Below are 20,701 nucleotides of genomic sequence, written 5' to 3'. Positions count from 1 at the left end.
TAATGACATACCATAGTACTCCCACCGTGAGACAGGTGCCACAGCTATTCCACACTTGAACACGCCACTGCCGGCTCCCAGGACCATGGAGGTTACGTACCCTCCATATGACTAAGGAATGGAAATGGTTATTTTTATAGAGGTAAAGGAATTCAGGACATATGGTAAGCGAGTCGCAGTTTCCATATTTCTCACATCTTTATATACTGTGCCTCTTTAGAGATAGAAAGCATGGTAGAGAAGGGCTTAAATTGGCCTTAATTGGACAATATCTAAAGACTACACTTTCAGAGCCCTGGTCCCTTTGCTTGATAGGTCTAAGTGGGAAAAGCATCAAAAAATTGCCGGGCAGTACTTAAAGAGAAAAGATCAGTCTACACTAGATCTTTACTGACTTTGACTCACGAGAAAATCCCCCTCCTTCGCTCTCTCCTGCTCACCTTTCCAACCTCTCTCCCTCTTTCTCTACCTTCCTTACCTCCCAAACCCTCCTCCTTAATCATAGTAAGCGGAGATATACACCTGACTAGCAGGGACTCACCACCTAGAGTTCTAAGACATTTTATCTGGGACTTCTTAGATTAAAAACGCCTGATTTTCATCTCTAAATATTTACATGCCAAAGATACATTATCATGCTCTGGGTTATAATCACTAACTATATGGACACAGATTCATAGCCAAACAAATACTCACCCAGCCCCAAATTGCAATCCGCTTGTCATCCACAAATCCCATTTTTGAAAATTGTCTAAAATACATGCAAAAAGTCCACGAATTAGTATTGCATTGTATATAGAAAACTAGCATAAGTACATAAAGACACAAATGTGAAACCCTGCCATTTGCTGTTTGTTCCTGATGGAACCTAAGATTAATTATGGCCAACAATCAAATAAGCACTTGAGATGGATGTCTACTTTTTTTTTTTTAACTTAAGAGCCAGATGAACAAGGTTTACTTTTGTTGGAGTCCATAAAAATTTTGACTGTGTGACTGTGTGTTTGTGTGTGTGTGTGTGTGTGTGTGTGTGTGTGTGTGTGTATCATTCGCAGAAAACAAATCCTGGCAGTTTTTTTCACAGCTTTATATAAAAATTTGCAGCCCAGATGCACTTTTCTTTACATAATTGAATTTAAATCTCTCCAGATGTTTTTCAGTTGAAGAGAGGCTGCCCCCGCAATGGAGAAGTAGAGGGGCACAGAGAACATCTGGGCAGGGCTTAGGAAGGTCTCTGGGCCCCCTACCTGAGAACTTAAACACCATTCTCTAAATAAATCCCTTCTTCTGCTGGGTGTTGATTAGTTAGCTGAGCACCGTTAAGTAGAAACCAATCTTTCCTTGATGGATTAAGAAGTCTTTTTGCCATTAAACTGTGCTCAGGATTTGTACCCCGTTAAAGAAATAAGAAAAATGTTTTGTGCACGCACATTTTAAAATCTTTTACATCAAAAGGTAATTTGTTTGCTTTAAGAAGCAATCTAGCAAATGCGGCCCTTTAACCTTTGTAGTACTGATGGGGGGTGAGGACCCTTGCATTGACCTATACGTGACTTTGGGAATTTTTGTGTTCTCAATTATAGATATGGCTTAGGCAGCCCCAAGTTAAACAGTATTAGAAGTACGTCATTTTCAACTCATTATCTTCTCCCTGTAAACTTTCAAAACTTAGTATACATATATGTATAGAAATGTGCACCAAAGCAGGAGTGTACAAGTTGATAAACCTTACAGAACAAGCATATCCTTGAACTGAGAGAGAGTGCACTATCATGCCCCAGAAGCCTCTGGGTCATTTTCCCTTTGCAAAAAGAAAAAAGAAAAAAAAAAGAAATGTTTTCCTTTTATATGATTCCAATTTGTGCTTGGTTTTGGACTTTATATAAAATAGGTCATACAGGAGATACACTTTCATGCCTGGCTTCTCTCATTCAACAGCCTGTGAGATTCATCTACACTGCAGTATACACCTCTCTTTAGTTGCTGAATTAGCATTCTACTGTATAAATACACTACATCTCATTAACTTTTTAAACTGGAGATGTATATTGTGGATACCCAATTATGTAATTTTGGATTTGAGAAGCCCCGACACTCCACTCTCTCTCAGAGAGGATCAGTCTGGATAAATACAATTTTAGTTTTAAAATATGACAGCCCTACTCCTGAACCGTTTATCGTCTCTCTTGAATCTAAACTTCTCTATTTGGCTTTGAAGGAAAATATCTCATCGTCAACGATGGTGTAAGAGACTTAGGGACACTTAAATCAGTTGTCCTCTTCTCTTCTCTTTGGTTGTTTCTGGTTTTTAAAGGCATTTTCCTCCACCCATCTCACCATTCATAATTTTTCTGCATTTCCTAGTTTATGATTTCTTAACATTATTTTTTTTTAAAGATTTTATTTATTTATTTGACAGAGAGAAATCACAAGTAGGCAGAGAGAGAGAGAGAGGAGGAAGCAGGCTCCCTGCTGAGCAGAGAGCCCGATGCGGGACTCGATCCCAGGACCCTGAGATCATGACCTGAGCCGAAGGCAGCGGCTTAACCCACTGAGCCACCCAGGCGCCCATCTTAACATTATTTTAAATCAACCACTTGTCATGCTTCCCCAGACATCCAGGCACTTGGTTATAGAAACTCAAAGACTGCATTTCCTATTTGCCAGTTGAGCACGGTTGAACTGGAGAAAGCATTCTGAGTTGAGTTGGGAGACCTTGATTTAGATTATGACTTCCCCTGGCAAATTACCAAAACTAAGAGCCTGCATTTTCTTCTTGAAGCATGGGACACAGATCCCCACCTCCTAGGGGTGCTGTGCAGTTCCCATGACAATACAGGTAAAACACTGCCCATGTACACGTGTGCTACGTGGGAACCATTATTCATCAGTAACATCTCTCCCAAGCCAGACCACAACATTTATCTGTGAACTCATGACTAGAAAGCACCAGAATGAGATGTGACTCATACTTACTGAAGCTCTCATAATTGTGAGCAAAGATGGCGGTGCCCCACAATTCTCCCCAAGTGGCAGAGTAACCTTCATCCCGACTGTAGGAGCCACTCCTAGGACAGATAGCTGTCACATGTAATGTAGCTTCCTATGCTGTGCAAGTACACTGGACTCCTTCACTTGCCATTGACTACAGGGATGGTCCACTTGTTTAGTTAGATTTTTACCCCAGGGAAGCATTTATTCCTCAGTTTGCCCATGTGCTTGATGAATTTTGAGTCTCTGTTCCCAGAAGGTGCTAACACGTACACCAACTCCTTTCTAGAGTCACAGAGAGGAATTTAAGAAATAAGTCTTTTTTAACCTTTATATAAGTCTCTAATGACATATATTTTTATCTAAGTGTTATATCTTCACTAAAAATGTACACCAAACATAAATGACTTCCCCTAGGACACCTGACATTCTTTCCACTTTACAACTTTAAAATATAAATTGAGAGGGAAGAATCAGATGACCTTCGGATTCATCTCCTAGTCACTCACCTGGCTGCTTCAATTTGATCTTCAACTTCAAATGTTCCCAGTCTTCTGTTGACTGCGTGCATGATCTTATCTCCTTGGTAACCACTTCCTCTGCCATCAAAGCTAGCTACGATAATGTTTTCTGTGCTTGCAAGGTAAGTAGCCCAGTTGAGTCTGAAGATAGCGTCTGCTTTTTGACTACACGGGCCTGCATATCTGTGAAAAATCCCAAATTGTTAGCCTTTGTGGTTTTTCTGAATCAAATGAGGAGTGCCTGTGTTTCTAGTCCCTGTGGACAAGAAGTATGCGTCTTTCCCGACCATGAGGCTAAAATTGTGCCAGCCACCAGGGTGTTCAACATGGTTTCTCTAAAACTTGGCAACATGACTATAATGGCTGTGTGTTTCCTTCAAAGATGCCCATCAGTTTTACCTTTGAAGATCAGTATCAAACACAGACTTCATAGACCAACATTTTCTAAGTCATATATTTCTTAGAAATCAAAGAAATAAATACTTAATAATTGGGATAGGGATGTGTTATGAAAAATTAATGAGGATGACAATAAATGCAGCTTTGACTATATCCTTTCCCCCCCTGGCTTGCAAGCACTCCTACACTACGTGTGTATTTCCTAGGCTGGAACTTCCCCAAAGAGGGCTTGACTGCTGCGTGATATGCACTGCATACCACCCCCACCAAGTTCCAGCACGAGGTTGCACACCAAGGCTTCACAAATCACTGTGGACTGAGCCAAGGTATGAATGACCACTATTCCTCAAAACTTCAAAGCAGAAAGAAGTAGGCGATATTGACAACTGCATTCTATTTATCAACGAGCTTAACTCCCTGCTATCTGCAATCTGGACAGGTTAGACCCCACTCCCACACAGCTGGGTGCACAATCTCCAACAAGCCCTGTCATTGCCATGTGTTAATCAAGACAATTTCCCAATAGCTCCTTGCATCTCACTTAAACATGTCACCTTTGCATGATCTCTGGGGCTCCTGGACGCAGACCTTCTCCAGTACCTCTTCCTCCCACCCCAACTCTCCTACTGGTCTGCTCACTGTCCCTTCCATTTGCATGCCTTTGTTCTTCCTAGGGATGGAAGCCAAAAGAACTTTGGTTTTAAACAAACATTGTATTACTTTCACTGTAAACTAAATATTGTAACATTCTAAATTTAAAAAGAGGAATGCATTCATGCATTTCTTGGGAGAGTAAACATTGTTTAACAACGTGTGAAATGCCTTGGTCCTTTCAATGATTTTAGATTGTGTAGGGTAATAAATTCCCTTAATATTAGTTATGTGTCAAGTTACTCTACCCCCTAAGATTAAACAACATTATTTTTAAAAACAGAAAACAAAGATTTGGACATCTAAGGATGGGAAGAGGAAAACAATTAAAAAGAAACAGGCAGTAAATTTGCCATGTTTTTTCCTCAGTGGGGAGCTGAAGAGGATAAAAGTCTCACTCTTTCCTAAAATATCGGTTTCCTTTATTGGGGCTAACACCCAAAGCAAATTAATGTCACTGTAGTCAAAGCTAGGCTTACTGAAAATCAAACAGCACATCTGGAAGTTTAAAATACCTTTTTCTCTTTCTCTGAGGTTTTATGTTTTGTTTACATGGAACTGTAAATACAGGACAACAAGGCTGTGTTGGATGCTAACACCTCTCTTCTGTTTTTGGTGGTGGTGGTTACACGGAAAAGTGATGTTCTCGAGTCTCAGTTTCCTTTTCTGTATAATGGGCCCAACAGAACTCCTCACATCTGTTTGCAAATCACCTGGCAGGCAGCCCACAGCGGGCACATTTGTTGGGTTTGTTTTTGTCTTATTTTTATATAAGGAAATGAGACAATCTAGGACAGGAGGAGCAGTGTTGTGGCATTTTGTGTGAGGTCTGGGCAATATTAGAAGGATTAAAGTAAAATGTATTCCCAGTCATTATCAAAAACATTTTACGAAGATGCCACATTTAGAGTTTGCATGAGTTTACATTTACTGTTCAAAGATGTGTGACTTCAGAACTTTTTCTGAGACTTGAAGAAGTCTGGATTGTAATGAACAATTTCCTATATCACATCATATCTTCACCAAGGAGGGGAATGAAAGCTACCAGGCAGTGGTATTTCAGGAACTAAAGGCAGAGAAACTTGATGTCTTAATGCATCAAAAAAAAGCCACTAATGGTGACATTTGGGCAAGTTTAGGGGTAAAAAAGTTGTGAAGGCTATTAATACCCATCTCTCATGTTAAAATGTTTATAAGGTAAAGATAAAACTGGTGACCTGAAAATTCCTTTGGAATTCCCTTGTAGTTCAGAGAAAAAAATCAAAACTAAAGAACCATATGTCATTACGACAGAAGGGTGTCTTTCTTCATTCGAAAGATGGTAGAAAACAAAGGTTTGGGTATGTGATTGCAAAATGGAAGGACATAGTCAAATTGCTTCACAGCGATTCAGGAAGAGACAAAGGATGCATTTGGCTTTAATTTTCTGTAGGCTGCACTGAGTAAAAGATGTCTAATAGTTAACTTCTAATGTATTCCCTCCTCTTGAATACTTACACATCTATTAGTAGAGGATATTTCTTGGATGTATCAAAATGAGGAGGCAAGATCATCTGATACCAGAATTCTAAACAAACAGAAAGATTCATTAGTAAATTATGAGTAATTATTAGCACATGATCTAGTGTCTGTGCGGTAATAAATCATAGCTAGTATTCAACAATTTGTTAAATTATGATAGAAAAAGAAAATGAACTGCTTGGATTCAGTATGTCTTTAAAATATGAAAATATTCTCTTTCAGGTTAGAATACTAGTTAAGATGAAAGCAATAAAGTTGTTTTTAATATATCTATTAAATATATTGGTGCCTTGTAAAATAAAAGTGCATCTTAGAATTGCTAATGTTTTGTTTTTATGATTCTGTTCTTTGGCATCTGATCTACTTATCTAGTTTGTTTATGGCTTATGTTCTAAGTTTTCCTCCAAAATGTTTTCCTCTTCTTGAATTTCCTTGAAGATGTTTAGGATTTTTAGTTGGCCCTAATTCTATTTTAAAATTCTGATTTAATAACATTTTTGTAATTCTTATTGCCGTCCCAGACCGCAAAGCTGAGTTCCCATTTTCAGCTCTGTGTTTCACAGAATGAAATCAGGTTTACATGGAGCAGACTGCTGTGTACGTTCTGTATGATCTGCAGATCTGTTTAATTCTCTGTGCTTGATTTAGCATCAGTTTAATAAAATTTGTCCATAAATAATGAATTGGTTTCCTTTGCTCCCAAGTTAAGATGATGAGTTAGATTAATAAATCTTAGAGAGAGATCGAGAGATGTCCTATATTTTAATCAGATTATTTCTAGCTTCAGTAGATTTAACCTATAGGGGAAAAAAATTCATATCTCTAGAGCTGCTTCTTCTTTATGTTTATCTTTCTTTTCTTTCTTTCTTTTATTTTTTTTTTGTTGTTGTTAAAATTATTTTAGTTGAGGAAAAAAGAAAGGTTTAAGAGTAAGATCTTTATATAGACAGATTTCTCTTCAATAGATAGATTTCTCTTCAATTTGGATTTTATATTTTAAATATATCCCTTCTGACTAAATGTGCTTATAAGAACAAAAATTTAAGTCTTTCTTCTTTTGCAGTAGAATGTCAAACTATGTGTTGATCATGATGTTTTAAATAAATATGCCAAACCCACCATTTGCTCTCTCTTTTGAATTTGTCCTAGTTGATTAGAAGGGTTTTAGTTCCATCTCTCTGAAGATACTGTCCCCACCCTGCTTTGGGTGGGGTGCGAGGTTCTCTATAATCCCCAGTTTCACCTCCTTCTGCCCCTCCTCAACGACCCCCTACCCCACTTCCTGGAGTTTGAACGTACAACCACCCCCCAGCTGGACTGTCCAGCTCCGGCAGACCCAACCTCACTCTCCTCTCTATCAGTTTGTCCATCCAACCCTGGTTTCCCTGAGCCAAAACCTCCCGGGTCCCCCACTGTCTTTCAAATTTCAGTAAGCAGCACCTTCTGTCCTAGCAGCCCAGGTGGCTCTCCCGAACTCTAAGTCCTTGGCCATCATGCCAGCATCACCGGCATCACCTACGAGCGAATTACAAACCCTGGGCTCACCCTGCCTTGTTGGATCACAGATCCTTAAAAAGGCTCCCGGTGATTCATACACATGTTGAGTTTGAGTAGCCCTGCTCTAAGCTCTTCTTCCCAAGTACCCTTACTCCTCAGCGCTTTTCCTGCCATTTAAAATTGGATGGATCTTTACTACTGGATCTTTTTGCATCTTTTTTATTATTATCCTATATTAAAAAAAACAAAACAAAACAAAAAAACCTTAAATCAATCTTGAAGGATCCCCCCATCTCCCATGAGTAATTAGCTCTTAATGGGAAAAACAGCAAACAAATACAAATGAATAAACTACAAACTTTCCTACTCAAAGATCACCTCTCTTCACCCCCTTTCTCAGTGGTTCCTGCACACCATTCCTATTCAGGCATCCAGCACAGGGACCAGGCTAACTGTGGCAGGGAGAAGGTCAGCAAAAATTCAAGATTTCTCTCCTGAGATTGAAGTTTTAACATTTTACAGCCAACCTTAATTTTTTTATACAATCACTTCAGATTTTTTTTAACTCTTTGGGTTGTAGGTAAAATATATCAGGATAACACTAAGTTAAACACTCAATTAATACTTTATAGTAGAACAGAGTTACTAACAGAATGAAACTAAAGTAGCAATAGTGTGTATTTTTTTTTCCAAATGTTTTCCTTTTAACAGAATAACTTTTACATAGAGTGGTATTCTATTTTAAAACAAAAAGAATGAAAAACTAGCAGTTCTCATAACAAAATTTTTCATAGGAAAAATAACCTCAAATTAGAAGTACATATAACATAAAATGTGTATTTTCAGATCAAATTATCACATTTAGTTATATTTTTATTGGTGTTTCCAGGAACAGTTCTATTCCTAAAGAAATTCAACTTACTTGTTTGATTCAAAATAATGAAATCCAGTTTTTTTGAGGGCATCTGGACATCCTGCAGCATTTTATTCAAAGCTGAATTGTCTTCCAGGACTCTCAATTCTAAACAAATATTTCAGACGGCAGTAATTCATTAACAATGTGAAGAAATCGGATTGTGCAAAGAGCTAATGAACAAGTGGCAATTCACTGATGGGACTATACATTAGATTATAAACCTTGAGTTCAAATCATTGTTTAAACACTAAAAGCAAAAAAACAAAATAAAACAAAACAAAAACACAGAACACACACCTCACTATTCTAAGTACATGTTGATCCTATTCACACACACTAAGAAGCAAAGGAAAAGTAAAATGCTAGAAAATACCTTTATCGTCACTGCTCCTATGCAGAGTATAGAGGGGCAGACCAGGGCCTGTTAACAGGAAAAATGTTTTAGGTGAGGCTTTTTAAGAAAAGAAAATAACATATTTTTTTCAAAAATGGCCATTTGATACCACTTAACTTTGATATGATTTTAATACCAAATAACTGTGATAGAATAAATATCACTGTAGAAGAGGGACTTACTAAGTTAGCTGTTTTTCCTATTCTTTGAAATAGGGGCAGGTTTTTTTTTTTTTTTTTTTAAGATTTTATTTATTTATTTGAGAGAGCCCATGAGAAGAGGAAGGGTCAGAGGGAGAAGCAGGCTCCCTGCATGGCAGAACGGAACTCGATCCTGTGACCCCAGGAACATGACCTGAGCCGAAGACAATCACTTAACCAACTGAGCCACCCAGGGGCCCAAAATAGATGCAATTTGAGATTAAGAAGGATTACCGAAAAGCTACAGGGCTCAGTAGAATGAAGCAGAAAATGAACCTCTGGCCGGGTTGAGTGCCTTGGGCATGCTGCCTCCGTTTCCTCAACTGTGAACTAAGCCAAAGGACCCTTGACACTGCTATTTTTCTTTCCCAGCCCTAAAGGGACAGTCTGGCGATGACCACGCTGCTCTCCGGCCCCGCCCCCTTAGGGCGGAGCTCTGGAGCCAGCCTCAGCCAGGGGGAGGGGCGGATTTCCCTCCCACTGCCTCCACCCCACGGAGTCGTGAGCCAGGGGGCACATCTGCACAGTGCCTCACTTGGATAAGCGATTCCTTTCTGGCATGCAAAAGTGTTTTTCTCGCATGAACATATCTTCACTATTTATCCCAACTGTGGTAGTTGCAGACTAGAAGGTAATGTATAGAAAAGCTATTTGGTGAGCTATTTAATTTTGATGCATTTAGATAATATTAATGTTTTACTCTTGATCAGAACCACAGTGAAGGCATTAGAAAGACCTGGGTTTGAACCCTGGCTTACCTGCTGTATGACAATATATCTATGTTTTGATCTTTTTACATATAAAAGGAGAATAATATCTACTTTATAGAGTTTTCTTAAGAATCAAACAAGACTACAAATATAAAACTTTTAGCACAGTTCCTAGTATAAAGTGTCTGCCCAAAAAATGGTGACTAAAAACAATCATAGGAAAAAAAAAAAAGAAAGAAAGAAAGAGAGAGAGAGAAAGATGTAATAATAAAGAAAATGTGCTTGTACATAAAGGTTCCAATAGGTGGTTTGGAGGTCTCTTTCCCGTAAGGGATAATTCTTTTTCAGAATACCCAGATTCTTTCACTTTGAGAAGTCATCTAGCAGAGGGCTTATTGGAGGGCTCAGGAGGGCTCAGGAGGTAGAGACCTGTGCTTGAATCCTGTTGTGCCTCTTATTAGCTGTGTGACCTGTGGAGGTGCCGTGGTCCGTCCTTGCCAAGTTCTTCATTAACAATAAAGAAAACAATAATAAAAAAGCAACAGAAGATGGAGCCATGAGCAGGATGGGTGATAGACACTACTCACATACATTTTTCTCATCTAAAGGGGCAAGTACACAAAATAATAATGAAAAAAATACAATAAAAATGTGTGTTTGTGTGTGTAAAGTGAAGTACCTCAGCTCTACATAGTCTCCAGTGTGTGTATATTTGTTGTATGTTCAGTCAAAAGCAAGCCATGCAACTCTCTTGGTTAGAATGGGAGGAAAGGTGGTTAGCGTACCACTTAGATGTGCTTGAAGAGAAGGAGGCAGGTGATTTCAAAAGCTCCTCAGATTCAAGAGGAGAAAACTAAGCAGGGCAGAAAGAGTGTTTCCCAGACTGGACACAGAAAGGGAAAGATGGGCAGGATGAGCCAGGAGAGGGATGCCTGGGTGGCTCAGTTGGTTGCCTTTGGAAAGCGGGAAAAGCATGCAGGGAATGCAAGGAACCACTTCAGATAGACAGACAGACATGGTGGTACCTGTGCTGCTCTCCCCTTGGCAGTTCACACTTACCCGAACACCTCAGCTGATAGTACTTTGCCTCTTTACTAAATGATACAGAATAGTACTGACATCTTTCTGGATTCAGTTCACAACTCAGGCATGTCACCTTTGTGTAGTTGCTCAGTTGGATTCTGTAAACCAATGGTGGAAATTAAGTGTTTGATGAAAGAATAAACGAAAAGACAGAATTGAATAATGCCATATTTTAGTTTTAAAGGTACCAGAATGCTAAGGCAATGCTCAAAACATTTTCTTTTTTAATGTACAACAAATACATGAATTAATTCATAATAACCTCAAACTTTCCATTGTTTGGGAATAACACAAAACATCTAATAAAGTCATTCTCTTTTGTTGACACCCAGAGTTTGATTTATAAGGGAATTAAAGTGCTCAGTTACAACTTCAGTTACTTAAGGCACGGAAAAAAGCAAAAACAAAAACAAAATCAGAAATTGCTCTTCAGCTAGAAAGACTCAAGTCAACAATTTGATTCAGTTCTTACTTATAAAGATTTCTTCCTCCTGGCATTCCTTTATATTCATTACTAATGTAGTATCTGGAAAGAAAACAAATGAAATATATATTAATTATGTTTTTTAAAAAAGTCAAGTACACTCTATTTGACTCAACACCAAACATTCATGCTGGCCCTTATCATATCATTTTTCCCTGCCCGCTCTGCCCCAGAAGTCATGTTTCCCGTCATCTCTAAATAAGAGATTTCACTTTTTGTTTTAAAAAATTTTATTTATTTATTTGACAGAAAGAGAGATCATAAGTAAGCGGAGAGGCAGGCAGAGAGAGAGGAGGAAGCAGGCTTCCCGCTGAGCAGAGAGCCTGATGCGGGGCTCGATCCCAGGACCTGAGCCCATGAAGACAGAGGCTTTAACCCACCAAGCCACACAGGTGCCCCCAGAGATTCCATTTTTAAAGCAGACTAAAATATCTGGATGCAGGGATTGATCCCGTCATTCAAGTGGCAAGTAAAAACTCAAAAAAGGTCTTTTGTGAGAAAAGTAAGGCTGGACAACCACGTACCTACATTGTTTTCCGTATTTTCTGTTTTTCTAGCCCAAGCTACTGGAAGGCAGGAACCCCATCTTTCTGACAGGAGCAGAGCCCCTTCTAAGGATGTCTTTCAAAAACTGCTTTGGGCAGTGGCATCAATAGTCCCTAGTGAGACCCGATAATGAATTCTAGAAATGCCTTAGATTCTAATGGAAAATAACACTCCCTTTCCACCAACTCGTGCATGGTAGTTGACAGCCTCGGCAAAGCTTTCCGTTTTCCAGAGAAAGGCCGAGATGTGGACAGATAAAATGAAATAGCCTCTCTAAGCCTTCCAAAAATCCAGTGCCAGTTAAAATGTAACGAAATGCCCCTATGCTGGTGCGGTGCTCCAAGACGCTTAAGAAAAAGAGGCTGCAGCTCTGCTAATGTAAAGCAGGTAAGAGCAAGAGGTAGAGCTGCTTGGTGGCAGGGTATCAAGTCTGCTAAGCATATGTGAAAATCATTAAGGCTTCCGTATGTTAAAAGAAAAAAGTACTGAACACATTCCAAATAGACTATTCTTTATTTGTAGGAGATTTTCCCCTATTTCTGGGCATAGAGGGTGTGATTGCAACGAGTATGTTTGCCTCCTATCCATTATTAGAATACTCACAGGTAATCACTGGTGAGAGCTTCTATTCCGATGACTTCCCAAGCTCCTTTTGTAATGAACGTGCAATCCTGATGGGATTTTTTTTTTTTAAGAAAAGATGTTTATTAAACTCTCTAATTGAAGTGGAGGGTTGAATCTTTTATAGCAGCAATTTAGATGATCTTACTCTCCTTGGGTTTCTCCTCACTATCCCATCATCCTCCAGACACCACTCCAGAAGTTCAACCAGCTGGATTATTGATACATACTGACTGACTTTACTAAATGATTTCCCCTTCAACTTAGTCTCATTAAAAAAGAGATCAACCCGAAATAAATTATGTAAGAATACTTACTTGCTTATCTATTTGGAATAGGCAAATGTGTTTGTAGCCATCTTGGTTGCTGATGATCTTGTAGAAGCTCTTCCCATCAGAGGTAAAATGAGGTTCTGAAGGCCTGAACTACAGAATAATAGAAAACAAACAAACAAACAAACAAAAAAACAGATGAGGGCACATCAGTCTCATCTCAGCACCAACTTTAGTTTTTGAAAGTCCTCTCAACACCCCTGCCCAAAACCCATGCTTCATTTACTTGCCAAGTGAAACCAGAGTGTCTCAAAAGAAAATTCTCCTTCTAGAAAATGCAGACAAAAAGATCTCTCTCAGAGAATTCTTTACGTGGAGTAAACGAGAGAAAGCACATAAAGAGGCTTACGCAGGACTCTCAACACGTAGCCGTGGTATTGTTATCTCTGGACATCTCTCTGTGAAGGATGACTCTATGACTTCTGGCTATAAATGTGCAAAACTTAGCATTTGTCTTTCATTTTTAAGAAGTAAATTTCCTCAGTGTCACAGATGTGCTTTCTTGAAACAGACTATTATTATTTCTGTTATAACTGGGAGTTCGTACATCTTAATTTCCCTCACCTATTTTGCCCATTCCCCTCGCCCCTTCCCTCCTGGCATCCGTGAGCGATTGCTTTCTGTTTGGTTTGTTTGTTTCAAACAGACTATTATTTTTACTGTTTCAGATAAGAGGTGGTTTTTAATTTGAGGGATTCGTTTCCTCCTTTTTAAATACATATTTCTTTTTGAAAGCCAAAATCTCTTTAACCATTTCTGGACTGGATACTGTAAGGAATGTCTGTTGTGTATTTCACGTGGAAACATTCTTATAGTTACCATTTTTATTGTATGCCTTTTCATTTTGCTAAATAGGATCAACAATTTACCAAAAAAGTAGTTGTATGGAAATACAGTATAAAATTTCCATTTTTCACGGTTCAATAAAAGATCGTTCTCAGAACATAATGTAGTTTCAGCAGAAGAATATCTACCCCAGCCTGAAAGGAATATGTCGCTTTACGACTTCGATTTCCTTACTACATTTGCGAGCAGGTAGGAGATGGTCTTTTAAAATTGTTGGTTCACTTTACCCTCGATGTTTCCTCTCTTATCAGCTCCCATTTTGGAAAGGAAGAAAAATGCTTCCCTCTTCTATTTAGTGATTCAAAGTGGATTCATTTATGGAGCAAACTGAAGCGTGCAGTACACTTGGTGTTCTCATTACAGAGCTCTGAAACACATTCCCCTCTCTAGACCTGTGTTCACAGCCTTATCTTTTTAATACATTTCCCTGTTTCCCCTGGATGGAGTTGTGCCTAGTAGAAATGTGTGAAAAGTGGCATCTGTCTGGTTAAATACAGAGAGGAAAAAACATATTTTTTTCAAAGAGTCGTGAGGAAGTGTAGCGTGTCTCTTGCCATGGAGGAAACCACTTTTCATGTTGGCAAACCTCTCCCCTCTGCCCAATCAAAGCCTGAAGAAAAGGGACGTGTGAATGCTATCGGAGCTCTGAGCCCAGCTGGAAGGGGTCCTGTTTCTGGACCACGGGCCTCCCCTCTCTGCCCCAAGAGATGTGAAGGAAATCTTCACATTTTCTTTTTCTTTCGGTCCCTTTGTTTCTCTCTTAAAGGGGGCTTAATAGAAGTGGTCACAAGAATTAGGTGAGATTTATTCATCGTCTTTCTGTGAGGGCCCACAACGGCTAGAGATCCTTCCATAACGTGTTTGCTTCCCTGGTCCCGTGGCCTCACGGTTGGTGATTCTGCCCAAGGCATAGCGCTCGCAGCACAAATGAGAAGCGTGACAAGTCTCTGCGGGTCACTGTGATTTCTTGGATACCACTCTGCATCTGGGGCCTAGTAAAGCGTGAAGCCACACGAGTATGAGTTCCTCCAAAGGGGTGTGCACAGCAGGGTTGCTGGATGGATGCAGTCGCTGCTGAGTTGCCGCCACATAGAGCCACGGCTTCTTCCTCATCTGTGTAGACTGTGGGTGGAAGCCATGTTTGCTGCCTCCAGAGCACAGGCCTTTAGAGGTGAGCTCAGTGGGCATCTTCAGCATCTTAGCTGCTTTTCAGCAGTGGTTGCTTTTTAACTTTTCAGGAGCTACCGTCTGCCTAGAGTATGTCTTCTCTTTTGTCTGCTCTCAACTTTTCATCTGTCCTGTTCCTTTTTCCCACTGAGTGTGATCTGTATTCCCCATGAAAAGACATCTCTGGGGCACCTGGGTGGCTCAGTGGGTTAAGCCTCTGCCTTCGGCTCAGGTCATGATCTCAGGGTCCTGGGATAGAGCCCCGCATCGTGCTCTCTGCTTCCCCCTCTCTCTGTCTACTTGTGGTCTCTCTCTCTGTCAAATAAATAAATAAAATCTTAAAAAAAAAAAGAAAAGAAAAGAAAAGAAAAGAAAAGACATCTCCGCAGGGAGCATTTAAATATTTTGAGAAATAGGTCAGGTAATATCTCTATTAATAGCAAATAACACAGGGCCCTACTTTGGAATATATGCGTATCAAATAGCTCTGAGTATCTGATCCAGACCACAAAAAACAAATAACTCAAAGCACTTACTCTTCCAACCCAGCCAGTGGTACTCATTTCAGTGTGTTCTTGTGCCTAGAGAGGGAAAAATACAAGGGCAGCATTTCAGAGAGAAGTGAGGTATTAATTCTATTTTTTATCTGCAACTCGTGGTAACAGAAGCAAAATTGTACTTAAAATAATCGAAAACTATCTCCATTTATATAATTGTATTTGTGCTCAGATTGTTTATAGGATTGCATCAGGACCTTTCCCTCTCTTGCCTAGAGCTCTGTCTTCCATATGTGGCCCTGGAAGCTCCCCTGGCATTTTCAATTCAACACGCACGGCACAGAAGATGATGTCCTTTATCTTGCCTCATTCCCACCGGCTTGTTCTGATGCCTTTGTTCTTCTGTTTGGTGCCACTGCTCACCCGAGCCAGAGACTTGGGAGTCACTCTAGATGCCTCCTCTCCTCAGAGCCACCTCCTCAGCCCCTGCCTCCTGGTTCTTTGACTCCCCTCATCCTTCTCCACCGTTACTGCCTTAGCTTCTGTTCTCATCAGGTTTCCCTTGGTCCACTGCCCTGACCTCCCAGTTGGAGAGACCCTGCCTCTCTTCTCCTCTTCCAGTCTGCTCAACCCCCACTGACCTCTTGTGGCAACAGACGACAGTTCTAGCTCATTAGGATCCTGTCCTATTTAACACCTAGAAATAGCTCTCCGTGTCTTACAAGTAAGTCCGAACCCCTCAGAGCGGCACCTGAGCCTCAGCCTACCTCCACCCTCAGTTCTCACCAGCAAAGAGCTTAGGTTTCCTAGTTTGGAGTCCGGCTGTCACGTGACCTTCTTAACCTCTCAGAACCCCTGTCTCCACAGTGTCTGGCTACCCTGAGTGTTCAAGAAACGGAGACTATTATTATGGATTATCCTAATGGTATTCCCTACTAAAATAACCACGTTTTAGGGACCAGCATGTTGTCTCATTGGTTTGTTTCTGTTTGTCTTAAATCCAGAGCTGTGCACAGAACTTGGGGCGTAGGTATCCATTGTTTGCTGTATAAATAAATGAATTGACAAATCAAGACAAGGGGTGCCCAAGCTTTCTGAAGCAAGAATCTTCACTATGCCCAACCAGGTGGGAAGTGTGTAGAGGGGGAGGCACTTGGCACAGAACCCATTACCAGAAAAGGGTTTGGAGAGGTGCCCTTCACATATGTCACTAACCCTTCCCTGGACATTGCCCCTCCTGAGGCTGCCGTTCCCAAAGGGGCTTTAATCCCGATTCACTAGCTTGGCTGAACCTTGTGGTTTCTTGTGGGGAATGCCCTGCCCCCGTCCCCAGCACCTCAAGGATGAAATAACACTTGCCTTTGTCTTAATGTTGCCACCCTCTCTGCCTGGTTGTTATCTATTTATAGTCTAAAGTTGTTGACTGCTGAAGTATAGTCACAGGGTGGTAGGAGATTTGTGGCCTTTTGATACTAGTTTTGTTTCACATATTCTCAGTCAGTCATTCTCTGCTCCCCATATTTTCTCTGTTGACCTTGCAGCTGCTGGCCTTCTTGGGCTGTCTGAATTTTGACATCAAATTCTATCTTTTGGGTTTCCAATCACCATCCCCTCCCTAAGTGATAATATCCATAACTGAAACCGTATGACTAGTGAGCAGAGATGAAATGGAAGTACCATCAAATATCAGATTCTCTCTAAAAGTTAGTCAAGACTCACTCACTGCCTCAGGATCTGACAGACTCAGAAAGACAAGAAGCTCAAACTTTATTTGCTGATTCCCAACCATTCACTCTCCCCGTTTTTGTGGAATCCTTGGATCACATGTAGCTTTAGAAGCAGAGCATCACCATTAAACCTTACCTCTGGTTTTCTCCAACTGTTGGTGTCATTATTATAGTCACAGATATTCATGACTGAATAGTTCTGAATCCTTCGGAGCCACTGCAAAGAAATCCTTTCTTCATTTACCCATGTCACGTCACACAAGTAGTAATCCCTGGAAGGAAGGAAGGAAGGAAGGAAGGAAGAAGAGAGAGAGAGAGAGAATAACTATTTCCAGACCTTGGTACAGAGAGATATTTTACTCAGTGAAATCAATCTTAATAGGCATATAATTTTAAATGGTTGTTGAAACCATTTAATACCACAATATTTTACCTTTTTCTGAAAGCTTGAAGTGTAATTTAGTTTTGAATGGAAATTAAAATATACCTGACAGGAAAAACAGCAGCTAACATTATATAGTGGCTTAGCAAACGTGACTCACACCACCGCTCAGGATTTTTTCAAGTCCTTAATTTGGCCTTTGGTGGTGCCAGGAAGTCAAGGGTGACATTTTTCCCATCTCTTTTCTGCTGTATTGAGAGAACATTACAGTGAGGCCAGACACACTGGCTGAGATTCGAATATTTTCTGGTAATTTCTGGTGAAATTATAACTGACCCTTTTCTCAACTTCGTTTTTCAAAGGAGAAAAAAACTGACTCACATCTCTATGAATTTTGAAAATCAAATAATTATACTGTAAAAATCTTTTCTCAAAAGTCAAAACATGAACCATGTGAAAAAAATCAAGGAATCTTAACACGAAATTCATGCTAATGGAGATATCACTAGCAGTATGTCTTCCTCCAACACATACCTTTAAACATTTTTGGAGCTACCTTTTGATTTACAGTGAGATGCATGGAATTCTCAATTTACTTTTCTGCTAGCCTACCTAAATATTTGCTCTGGATTGTCTATTTTATTTGATTTGCTCCTCCTAGTCCCCCACCCCCCGTGCGATGATCTTGAGTGATCATTCTTAAATCCTTTTTTTCCCACTGTCTGATCAAAGCTTTGTTTCCTTTTGTCAGAAAAATTCCAAGAGACTCTTTTCTCCTCTTTCTTTCTGACTGGCCCCATGGCCGTAGCCTCCTCATCAACGCTGAATGCTCTAAAATGCTCCTTCTCTCTTCTCTTCACAGGCTGTGCCCAACCCCTCCTCTGTCTCTTGGCTCTCCTTGCTTGACCACAAGCTCTCTGAGGCACCGGCCGCAGCTTTCTTGTTCACAGGGTGTCCCGGGCTCCAATGGAATGAGTAACCGGCACCAAATCGACACTGAAATTCTGTGGAAGGGGAAAGTCCTGTTGTGTTCTCTGTGGCCTGAACAGCTCTGTCCTTCCTTGGCATTCACAGACCCCATCCTGTCTGCACTCCCTCCACAGACACGAAACCAAACGGCTAATATTTATTGAGCACTTAGGATGGATCACCGCTTCACTATCGCCCTTCTATAGGTGGGGACGCCTCCTGTGTTAAGGTCCCCTCCTGGGTCCTCCAGGGTCCCCTCCTGGCTGTCCCCGTTGCCGGTGGCAAGTACTGAAAGAAGATTCAAACCCCTTCACCCAGCAGCAAAGAACCACCTTCCCATAAATAGGGACTCCTCGCCGTTTCAGGCCTTTCTCTTGCTTAGTAAGAACCCATATACTGGGGCATCTGGGTGGCTCAGTCATTTAAGCGTCTGCCTTCGGCTCAGGTCATGATCCCAGGGTTCTGGAATAGAGCCTGTGTTAGCCTCCCTGCTCAGCGGGGAGCCTGCTTCTCCCTCTCCCTCTGCTCTTTTCTCTCCCCCACAGCCTCCGGCTTGTGCTCTCTCTCTCAAGTAAATAAATAGAATATTAAAAAAGAAGGAGGAGGTGGAGGAGGAGGAGGAAAGGAGAAACCTGTATACCATCCAGTCTGCGTGTCTGGTATTCCATGAACACCTTCTGAGATTTCCCAGCTGCCCTCACTTTGTTCACCCTGCCCCCAGTTTGTTCAACCTGCCCTCAGTCTAAAACCACTGCTATACTCTAACTTCCTTAGGTCTTCCTCAAATATCCACTATACCTTCTTGGAAAGTCCCTCCTTCTGCACCAACATCAGCATTCTTAAGGTGCTCATCTCTAACGACCACCAGGCTGCAGGGCCTAAGAGTGCAAACCCCTCTTTGCACGCACAGGACCAACGGTGCCTCTCAGAGTTCAGTGCTTCTGCCCTGTACCCAAGCCACAGGCATTAATGAATCTTGCTGGGGATAGGAATAAATCATTGCAAAAGTGGATGGAACTATGACATGCAAGGGAGAAAACAAAACTTTTTGAGATTAACTTTCTTGACTAGGGGTCTGAAGACTTTTTCAGTCAAGAGCCAGATAGTAAATATTTTAAGTTTTGTGGGTCACATGTGCTCTGTGACAATTACTTATCTCCACCTTTGCAGTACAAAAGCAGCCAGAGGCAATATATCATCAACGAACATCTGTAGATGAGTTCCAGCAAAACCCGGAGATCTGAAGTTCACATAATTTTCACATGTCACAAAATATTATTCTTCTGGTGATTTTCCTTCCCAACCACTCAAAATTGTAACAATCTTTCTTGGGGCGCCTGGGTGGCTCAGTGGGTTAAGCCTCTGCCTTCAGCTCAGGTCATGATCCCAGGGTCCTGGGATTGAGGCCCGCATCGGGCTCTCTGCTCAGCAGGAAGCCTGCTTCCCTCTCTCTCTCTCTCTGCCTGCCTCTCTGCCTACTTGTGATCTCTTTCTCTCTGTCAAATAAATAAATAAAATCTTTAAAAAAAAAAATCTTTCTTAGTTGTAGATCATACAAAAACAGGCCTGGGGCTGGATTTGCCAGTGGGCCCTGGTGTGCTGATCCCTGCTCCATGCCCGTGGTTCTTATTCACAGATCAAATTCCTTTGTAAATCAGATGGATTTACCTCTCTCCCGGGTGGGGGTGGGGGGAGTCCCCTTACATACGTGCACACATTGCCCAGAGCTCCATGGCCTCGATTAGGATCACAGGCTCCAGAAATGGGAAACTTTTCTAAAGTGGCATGGTCAGGGGAAAGGACAGGCAAAGGGAGAAGAAAACTCATTAACACAATTAGTGGGTCACCTTTACTAAGGGCTTTATCTATAAAAACCATACACAATACTCCAGGTTCAGAAATGAGCAGTAGAAAAGTAACTTCTTTCCCATTCGAAATTATAGAGTAATGGAATTTGGGAAGCCTGCCAGGGAACTCACATGCATCTGGCACTTGCTCTGCCCATTTCTAGATCAAAGGTTCACGAGCCTGTGTCTCCCACACTCTCTGTCACTCTCTGTAGCCCCAGGTGTACTCTGCACCCTCCGTACGGGCCGCTCGCCAGCCTGCAGACAGGACATTTTGCATCCTCGTGTAAACACACCCCTGTTTAATCACAGCTTCTCTTTAGGGTTTGGAATTAAAGGGAGACAGAGCGGCGCTGCAGACACCACCCTGAGCCAAGATCGTGCCGGTCTAAGATGTCAG

At 41.1% G+C, this 20,701-nt stretch overlaps 1 protein-coding gene across 2 annotated transcripts in view; it reads right to left on the bottom strand.

The window, feature by feature from the left end:
* The window catches only part of DPP4 (dipeptidyl peptidase 4), a 79,582-nt gene that overhangs the window by 15,446 nt on the left and 43,435 nt on the right, over window positions 1–20,701 (bottom strand). For both annotated transcript variants that reach the window (XM_013051995.2, XM_004743951.3), the window contains exons 11-22: window positions 17,240–17,375; window positions 15,416–15,460; window positions 12,852–12,959; window positions 12,517–12,584; window positions 11,356–11,409; window positions 10,860–10,981; window positions 8,870–8,917; window positions 8,503–8,601; window positions 6,060–6,129; window positions 3,501–3,695; window positions 697–751; window positions 12–111 (exon numbers count right to left, since the gene is read on the bottom strand). In XM_013051995.2, the coding sequence (XP_012907449.1) occupies window positions 12–111; window positions 697–751; window positions 3,501–3,695; window positions 6,060–6,129; window positions 8,503–8,601; window positions 8,870–8,917; window positions 10,860–10,981; window positions 11,356–11,409; window positions 12,517–12,584; window positions 12,852–12,959; window positions 15,416–15,460; window positions 17,240–17,375 (1,100 nt within the window). The remainder of the gene's footprint in view (window positions 1–11; window positions 112–696; window positions 752–3,500; window positions 3,696–6,059; window positions 6,130–8,502; window positions 8,602–8,869; window positions 8,918–10,859; window positions 10,982–11,355; window positions 11,410–12,516; window positions 12,585–12,851; window positions 12,960–15,415; window positions 15,461–17,239; window positions 17,376–20,701) is intronic.

This window comes from Mustela putorius, unplaced genomic scaffold (assembly GCF_011764305.1).
Source record: "Mustela putorius furo isolate JIRA1106 unplaced genomic scaffold, ASM1176430v1.1 tig00003869_pilon_pilon_pilon, whole genome shotgun sequence".
Lineage (NCBI taxonomy): Eukaryota > Metazoa > Chordata > Mammalia > Carnivora > Mustelidae > Mustela > Mustela putorius.
Note: the sequence above shows the minus strand (reverse complement) of the source record. Positions and strands in the feature narration are given on the sequence as shown.